The sequence below is a fragment of the Pocillopora damicornis genome, chromosome 3 (assembly GCF_964200805.1).
Source record: "Pocillopora damicornis chromosome 3, jaPocDami1.2, whole genome shotgun sequence".
NCBI lineage: Eukaryota > Metazoa > Cnidaria > Anthozoa > Scleractinia > Pocilloporidae > Pocillopora > Pocillopora damicornis.
Genome location: NC_142672.1, coordinates 3,755,791 through 3,764,262, shown reverse-complemented (window position 1 = coordinate 3,764,262; position 8,472 = coordinate 3,755,791). Strand labels below are relative to the sequence as shown.

At 38.1% G+C, this 8,472-nt stretch overlaps 2 protein-coding genes across 2 annotated transcripts; one reads left to right on the top strand and one right to left on the bottom strand.

Moving 5' to 3' along the window:
- Positions 1 to 4,557, bottom strand: LOC113683677 (uncharacterized). Its single transcript, XM_027200951.2, has 3 exons — positions 4,456 to 4,557; positions 3,391 to 3,448; positions 1 to 2,224 (listed from the first exon to the last, which is right to left on the bottom strand). Exons 1-3 carry the CDS (start codon positions 4,519 to 4,521, stop codon positions 351 to 353), a joined length of 1,998 nt encoding a protein of 665 aa, XP_027056752.2. The 5' UTR covers positions 4,522 to 4,557; the 3' UTR covers positions 1 to 350.
- Positions 4,555 to 7,803, top strand: LOC113683678 (GPI alpha-1,4-mannosyltransferase I, catalytic subunit). The gene is made up of 4 exons (XM_027200952.2): positions 4,555 to 5,311; positions 6,169 to 6,427; positions 6,834 to 6,935; positions 7,602 to 7,803. The coding sequence occupies exons 1-4, from the start codon at positions 4,578 to 4,580 to the stop codon at positions 7,761 to 7,763; spliced, it is 1,257 nt and encodes a 418-aa protein (XP_027056753.2). The 5' UTR covers positions 4,555 to 4,577; the 3' UTR covers positions 7,764 to 7,803.
- Positions 7,804 to 8,472: the final 669 nt, after the last annotated feature.

Below are 8,472 nucleotides of genomic sequence, written 5' to 3'. Positions count from 1 at the left end.
TTTTCTTTAAGAATACTTTATTAAAATTCTATTACTAGACGAATCTTTTAAAACAGAGCCTGCTGTTAAGATTTACAAAACGCCCCAACATCTTTTGAAGTATAATTTAAAAAGTCACTGGGTATAAAATCTAAATTCAAAGGTCAAAAGAGTCGTATTTGTTTTCAATAGCCTTCAAAGTCGTCTACTTCTACAAATTTCATTAGAGTTTCTTGAGAGGCTAGCACATGAGCTTGGCTTAACTTACTTCAAAATGATCAAAGCATCATTTGGACTATTGTGAACAAAGTATGCCAACACAGCTTCCTTCGCGTCAAGGACATTTATAAAAAGTGCTAAATGGAACATGGTTAACAGCATTCAAAGCAAAATTCTTTATTGCAAGTTCCTCTCCCTTTGCAAGGAAACAAGAAAGGCTCTGGTGAAGATTCACGAGAGGTGGGGACATTTCGTTTGATCGACGACAACAGTTCTGCTCTATACGCATGGAATTCTTTCCTGTGTAAACAATACGTATCCCTCTCCTTCATAAGAGGCTTGCCTGTGTCCTGCGATCTTAAAGGCCCTGAAGATCTTTCCCCATGTAAATTATCCCTGTTTCGTCCCTTCATAGGCGTAGGTGAACCCTTTTTGGCTTTTTTTGAAGGCAGACAGTCTTGTTTATTCATTTGACTGCTTTTCCTCGCTAACCGTTTACCCGCGTGTGACCCAAAACGGGAATTTTTAGAACGTAGACCACTAGCTACCACAGACGTACTTGTTAATGTTTCTTTTGGGCTAGAAACCAAATCTTTTAACCTCTTTTTTGTCCTGTATCCAGACTTGACGTTACAATGTGGAGACACAATTCGATCACTACCCGGATGTTTTTTGTTAGCATTATCTTCCGACGTACAACCACCCTTTTCGGAATTAGTCACAATTTTTCGATGTGAGCGTCTTAGAGGTTCTTGACTTGCTCTGCTCTCTTTGACTGGTGAACACGGACTGACTGCGACTGTATCTTTATCAGGAACTCGTAATGTGTGGTGTGATGTGGAACGAGAATTCGGCTGCTGAGCTAGGGAAGCACTGAGAAACGAGTCCTTAAGGTAAACGCCTTCAAGTTTTACCGAGCACTTTAATTTTTCGCCCGAGGAGGGCGGCAGGATTTTTAGAGATCGACGTCTGGGAGTAGAATACGACTTTTCTTCGCTGGAGCGTAATTGGTGACGTTCACTTGAAGCAAGAATCTTACTTCTCTCGTGGTCTAGCACCTCATTGAGTTTGCAGCTCGTAGCTGCAGCATCTTTGGTCCTCTTTTCAAAGCTTGAGTCAGATGTCTGAAGATAGGATTCCTCACTACCTGTCATTGTTGAACAGGATTCGACACCATTTTGAAAAGTGGGTTTCGAGTGTTTTCCATTTTGGATTAATACCTTGGACTTTCTACCAGCTGGGAATATAGGTGTTTCAGGAGAATTTTTCGAAAAGGTACTTTTCAAAGACACATTCTGCGATGAGGTCCCTTTCAGTGAGAAAGTTCGTGAGAAGGGGCCTGGTGAGGAAGTACGTTCCGTTAAGGTACCCAGTGTTCCTTGTGATAATGCATTCTTCGAAGTAGCCCCCTGTGGAAAATTTTCTTGTTCTTCGTCAGAGACCATGGACAAAGCAAGAGCAATCCTGTCGCGAGAATGCAAAACAACCTGTGCAAGACTGCAGTCGGCATTTGAGTTATCACCGTCCAGTTCGTCTTCCCCTGAAAACGAGGTGTCACTTGGAAGTTTTGCACCTGATGAGGTAAGCGGCTGTACAACAGACACTGGTTTCTTGTAAATACTAGACAACCTTGGATATGCTGAAAAGGGACTCGCTTTAGAACAATTTATAGTAAAGGTTACATCACAGACGCGTTTGTTAGAATTAAATTCCTCGTACTGCAATTCCTCAGAGCTCTTTTCTTGTGCATACTTTGATCTCTCCTGATTACCCAATTTGGAGGCATCTTTCCCAGGATCTATTCCTTCAAAATCTTCAATGCATCCCTTGTAATCATGTGTTGTAAAAGAGTCATTTATTGTAGGGGCTGAGTCCGTGCAAAGTTCATCTTCCTTGCCAGACACTATACCCCCACCAGGTCCATCTTCTGGGTAACATGAGGTAGGCCCACTTGCATCGGAATCCTGGCCATCGTCATCTTCAGGGTCACTGTACTGGTCACCATCATCCTCTGTTTCACTCTCATCTTTGGAAAGATAATTGATATTAGAGCTGGATGGCTTTAAAGGAAGTTTGGTTGGGGCATGCCATCAACACCTTCCAACTCTATCCCGTTAAGGGAAAAGTCCTTCCATTTTTTGCTACCCATTCAAAACCAAATTTCAATCGATCGTAGCATAGCAAATTAATACAGCCACTTTAAATATATTCAGAAAATATTCCTGTAATTAGATTAAAAAAGAAACGTTGGTATTATACATTTCGAGCACACATTGCCAGCGCTGACACGCTATCTGAGACCTGCAGTGTAGGAAAATGCCCTTATCAAGAAGCAGATTACTGAAAAATAGTTTCTTTCTAAGATCTAAAACAACACTTGAACTAACAATAGACACTTACTGATATCAAATCAGGGGGCTTACCCCCTTCCCCCCCCCCCCCCCCCAACACACACACACACACAGCTTACCCATGAACACAATTACCCCTGCTGGAGCATAGACACAAACACAAACATTCAAATACTAAGAACAAAAAAGTGACTGTCACATCAACACATTTTCCACAGGGTAAAAATAAGCATTTGCAACAGAGCAGAAAGGTTAAGGAAATGCCTGCTTCAAGCTGGGAAGATCAAACAAGAAGCATCAAAAAATCCAATTCTTGGAATTTCAGGGTTCTCCGTAATATACAGAGAAGATGGCCGAATACATTAACCAAAGGGCTTACAGTCCAAGGAAGAAAGGTACACAGCCCTACAGAGTCTGTGTGTTATTCCATGGAAGATGAAAGTAGCAAATGGTTGACACATGAAAAAAAAGTACCAGCAAGAGAATTGAGAACTGAATACTAGGAAAGATTAGTAGCAAATTATATTCTGGAATGTGAAAATGACTCTCAAGAAAGTCGTCTGTTCAAAAGCCTTTCTGGAAAAACATTTTTTTTAATTTCAGACAGCTGACTTTTAATAACCCACACATTATTTTTTGAAAAAGTAGACAACTCAGAAATCTGTAAAGGCAGTTTCTTAGCCAGTGGATAGTGCTAAGTAAAATTTTACGATTCTGTTGCAGAGACAGGTAAATAAGAACTTAATCGGCCAACAAAGAAACTCATGATTATCAGATGGGAGAATTCACTCTCAGATCTCCCAAGTTGAACAAAGAAAATGGCAAAAAACTAATAAGTTACCTTCATAAAATTCACTCAAGTAAAACTCCTCCACGTACTCATCAGGTACCAGTGCATACTGAAAAACATATTTTCTATTGATATAATAAGCTGAATTGAATGCATGAAATTCAGTTGCCTCTTACTAATAATTTACTGGAGGACAGATGTATCATCACCATTAACAATATTTTGCTTCTTTATGGTGTGCAACAAGTAGATTCCATGTTGCCATTGGTCTGTTCAGTAATAGAGGACAAATAAGGGACACTCAGTTGAGACTTGCATGCCTCTTTCTTGTCCTTACCACATTTTGATGCATTAGTTACTAAAACAAGGAATAACCTAAAATGACATAAAATACGCCCTGACTGATGTCTTGACCTAAAATGATCAAAAATAACTCACACTGACTAAAATGATGTAAAATAATGTTTAAACTTTACTGAAACAATTTAAAATAGTAATTGCCAGTGATATACAAAAGAACAACAGAACTGAATGTGCAAACTGAGTGCTTAGTGTGCCACTTTAGATCACTCAGAACACCTTAGATCATTGTGCTACTACCAGTTATTATTGTGGATCTTTTTAGCTAGACTTTTTGGTTATTTTAGACATCAGTCAACATTATATTCATTTCTAGCCATCTTAGACATCAGTCCAAGTTATTTAAGGGTTTTTTTATTATTTTTGGTCATTGTGCACAACACTCAAGGTCATTTTAGGTCATTTTAGGTCATTCCTTGTTTTAGTAACTACAGTTTTGACGCACAGCAACATGGACTATATTTTTTCAAAACACATTGATAAAATCGAGCAAATTCTTCCCTTCCTAAAATAAACAATAACTCTCAAACGAGTAATTAGTGTACAAGGAGAAAACTATGAGCACGTTTTTGCCAAAAATGAAAGCTGTCGTGTTAATTATCTAGACCTGAGTAACCCTACGAAATTCAAAAAATTGGTCTTACATGTCTTAGGCTATAAACTGCGATCTTTAACAATGCAAAGGAAAGCTGTAACGCAGTTGCAAAGAAAAAAATAGGCTTTAAGATTATAGAAGTACTTAAATACGACACATACCTTGGAAAATATAGCTTCTAAATCAGCCTGAAAGGTAGTAACAAAATGATTCCCAAAGCCCGCCATCTTGGTTTGAACGCGAGCTGCTTTACGGGATGCAGGCTTGGTCCCCAAGCACAAACATGGCGGACGCAATGAAGGATTACGTGTCTATTTGGTCGACCTGCACGATCGCTTTCCTACTAAGACTTTGTCTGATTGTTTATGGAGAATGGCAAGATAAGAACATGGTTGTTAAGTACACAGATATCGATTACCACGTTTTCACTGACGCTGCTCGCCATGTCGTCGAAGGGAACTCTCCTTACTTACGACTCACATATCGTTATACTCCTCTCTTAGCCACCCTCTTAACTCCAAACATCACTCTGCACATGTGCTTTGGGAAAGTTCTTTTTGCACTGTTCGATGTTTTAGTTGGATATATGTTGTATAAGATCCTTCATTTACGCGGGTGTTGCGAGAAAAGAGCTGTTTTCGCCTCGTTGTTATGGCTATTTAATCCACTGTCCTCCACAGTTTCAACCCGCGGAAATGCAGAATCAGTCTTGGCATTCCTGGTCCTTGCAAGTATCTATTTCGTCCTCAATAAAAACACTTCGATGGCCGCCTTTTTCTTTGCCCTTTCTGTACACTTTAAAATCTATCCCATTATATATGGCTTCCCATTTGTTCTACTTGTGGGAGATGATATTTATGACTGCAAGAAATCAAGTGAAGGAACGAGTGACAACGTGAAAAAATCTTTAGGTTTTGTTTCTCAAGCCGTGGCGTTTGTTTTCCATCCTCAAAGGTTTAAGTTTGCTATGATTGCTGCAGTAATCTTTTTAGGATTAACTGGAGTGTTGTATCAAAGGTATGTATCGCCTAAAAAGTGCAGTGCTATCTTATTCTAATTGTATCATTGAACTGCCACAACTTCTCTCTTGACCAGAAACCTTAGTTATAGAAAACCCCATAAATGAAAAAGACATAAGTTTTTTGGTATGGCAGAAGTCAATTGGAGCTTCACTTCCTAAAAACAAAAAATTGAACTTAAGGAAGAGAACATATTTCCATAGCACAGCCCAAGTCATGAATTACCACTAACATTCTCCCTTGGAGGTGATTGTATGCATAAAAATATTCAGAGATGTATTGGTCCAAGACTTAGAAAGGCAAGCCTATAAACTGAGTAAATAGAGGGTATTTCATGATCAGGGATGGACTAATTTTTTTTATTCTAATGTTGATAATATTTCTTACCAATAAGCCAAGGAAATGAGGAAATAAACTTGCATCCAGAAGGCATTGTGTAATGTTCTGTTTATTAAATAGATATTAATGATACATTCAAATGAAAGACCTCAGAACCCCATTCAAGATGATCACCTGCTTGTTAACTCAGCTAGCCTAAAAAATTACATACCTTAAGCAATGTTAGTAAATTTGAAAAAAAAAGTCCTTTGCTAAGGAAATAAGCCAAATTCACATGCCTGGTATCTATATTACATTGGTATCTTTATACATGAATGATATGAAAAGAGTGTTCACTGCATGTAGTGCAGATATCATGGATTACAAAAGAGAATTTAAGCATGTCATTAGTATATCTTTCATAACACAGAATTCCACATCAATGATTTTCTTTATAAAAAAAAAAATGAAACAGTGAAAATGCCATTCTTAGTAAAATGCTGACAGGTATGTGCAATAATTTTCCCTTTTCAACAGATATGGTTTTGAATTCCTTGAGCACACTTACTTTTACCATGTAACAAGACGAGATGTGAAGCACAACTTTTCTGTGTATTTTTACATGATGTACCTAGTAGAAGGCACCTACTGGTCCCCAGTACTTGGCTTGGCATCTTTCATACCACAGCTTGTTCTCGTAGTTGCATTTGGCATCCTATACTACAGGGACATTCCATTTTGTTGCTTTGTGCAGACATTTGCATTTGTTACCTTTAATAAAGTGTGCACATCACAGGTAAGTCAAATTGATGCTGTGAATCCCCTTTTGGTATGGCTAATGTTGAGTATGCTCCAAAAATATTCTTTTTTTATCTTTACCACTAGAAATTGAATATAAAGTTTACCACTTATTGCATTTTGCAATTCTAAAGAGTAACCAAAACATTCAGATTGAAATTGTAAGTTTGTATTATGTATTATGACAGTATTTTTCCTTATTTTTCAGCTTACAGGTAAACTGTGCAATGAAAAAGCAAAAAAATTGATTGTATTTAAATGCCATTGTTCCAAACTTCTAACTTCTTATCATGGGATCACACTGCACAATAGTCCTAAAACCTTAACCAAGGTGCCTAAAAATGGACAAAAAAGCTTTACTTTTCCTCCTTTACTGACTGAAATGTTTTTTCTCTTTTATGTAGTATTTTCTGTGGTATTTATGTCTTCTTCCCCTGATCCTGGATTCTGTTAACATCTCACTACAGAAAACAGTTAGTCTAACTCTAGCTTGGTTTGCTGGACAGGTGAGATTAGTTATGAAGATACATAAAAATATAATGTTGATTTGCTCATCTTGAATTCTGAATTCCTCTCTTGTAGTGCCACTTATTCCTACACTAGTTTCCTACTGGCATTTCTTTTCAGTTAATTGTCGTTCCTTGTCAGCACAAGGTCAAATTCACACTGGAATCCCACCAATTTCTCACTTAGGTCCTTCTTATAAAAGAAAGTTGTAAATGAACCAAAGAGTACCCTCTGGAACATCAGAATCAGTACACCCACTCACTCCACCCTCTTTCTTCTTTTTATTTGGCACCCATTCTATAACACAATTTTTAACCTCCAATATGATTTGCATTGTTGTGACAGGACAGACACACAGACAGACAGATGGACAGTGGGAGGGACAGACAGAGGGAGGGAAGGACAGACAGACATACATAAATACATACATACATAGCCTTTATTCTTCAATCATAGAGTATCTATAAAAAATGAGAAATGGCTTTGTGAGAGTCTCTTTCAATCAGAGAGGCATGGGTTCAAACTCTGTCAAGCCTGAATTTTTCTGACTTCTTTTCTACATTTCCTAAAAATTGCAGCTCACTCACCTACAAGGATCACTGCTTTACTCAAGCTCTTCTTTCATCATTTTGATAATTTATCCTGCTCTCGTTTTTTTTCCTCAGGCCATGTGGCTTATTCCTGCATACTACTTGGAATACAAAGGAATGAATAATTTTTTTTACGTGTGGACTGGTAGTGTCGTGTTCTTTGTTGTTAATATTTTGATTTTAAATCAGCTTGTTCGACATTACAAGAAAAAAACCTTGTCAAAGAAAGAAGAATAAAGCCTAAGTGAGGAAGCATAATAAACAGAAGTATTAATTCACCACTTGTTAGTAATGAGTCAGTCATGTTTACTTTTTGTTCCGCCAGCAATGCTGGAGTTTGTTCTAAAGTTGTTTTTACCCTGTTGAGTTCAGCCGAAGTTGGTGAAGCTTGTCGTTTCAATATTTTTTCTGCTCAGTTTGATTTCTAGTTGCCGGTTTTATGATGACTCAATAGCTAAGCCGCATTTTGATGGTTTGTCAATTTTTAGGATATTAAATTATGAGCGTTATATGCCCCTGGAAGTTGACGCTAGTGCATTTTCCCGCCGAAATAACGAAAGATCTTTGTCAGGTGTCAAATAAGATTCAATCAATAAACCAAAGAGAGGGTAAGCGGTGAAGTTTGAGGTACACCCTGCACTATCTGTCCATCATCATATGGTGCATGTGCAAATAACGTGAACTAAATAAGAAGCCGTGTATGACAGGTAATTCGCCTACTAAAAAACTCTTTTTCGAGTTTACACCATCCACTGCTCCAAGGTTCTCAGGCGTTTCCGTCTGTATTCCCTCTGCTACACGAGTTATGTTTTTCACGTTTTTCAAAGTTATTTAGTCGAGCCCGCGCTATTTTGAGTCAATTCTCCGCGCGCGCATGACGTTTATTATTACGTGGCTCTGTGCGTACCATTGTTCCATGGAAACTACAAACAACAACTACACCATG

Excerpts from the sequence above, each read along its gene's own strand:
- LOC113683677 (XM_027200951.2), bottom strand. The coding sequence starts at position 4,521 with ATGGCGGGCTTTGGGAATCATTTTGTTACTACCTTTCAGGCTGATTTA. Across the intron at positions 3,449-4,455 it reads TAGAAGCTATATTTTCCAAG|TATGCACTGGTACCTGATGA; the intron begins GTATGTGTCGTA and ends TATGTTTTTCAG. Across the intron at positions 2,225-3,390 it reads CTTGAGTGAATTTTATGAAG|ATGAGAGTGAAACAGAGGAT; the intron begins GTAACTTATTAG and ends ATCTTTCCAAAG.
- LOC113683678 (XM_027200952.2), top strand. The coding sequence starts at position 4,578 with ATGGCGGACGCAATGAAGGATTACGTGTCTATTTGGTCGACCTGCACG. Across the intron at positions 5,312-6,168 it reads ACTGGAGTGTTGTATCAAAG|ATATGGTTTTGAATTCCTTG; the intron begins GTATGTATCGCC and ends CCTTTTCAACAG. Across the intron at positions 6,936-7,601 it reads TAGCTTGGTTTGCTGGACAG|GCCATGTGGCTTATTCCTGC; the intron begins GTGAGATTAGTT and ends TTTTTTCCTCAG.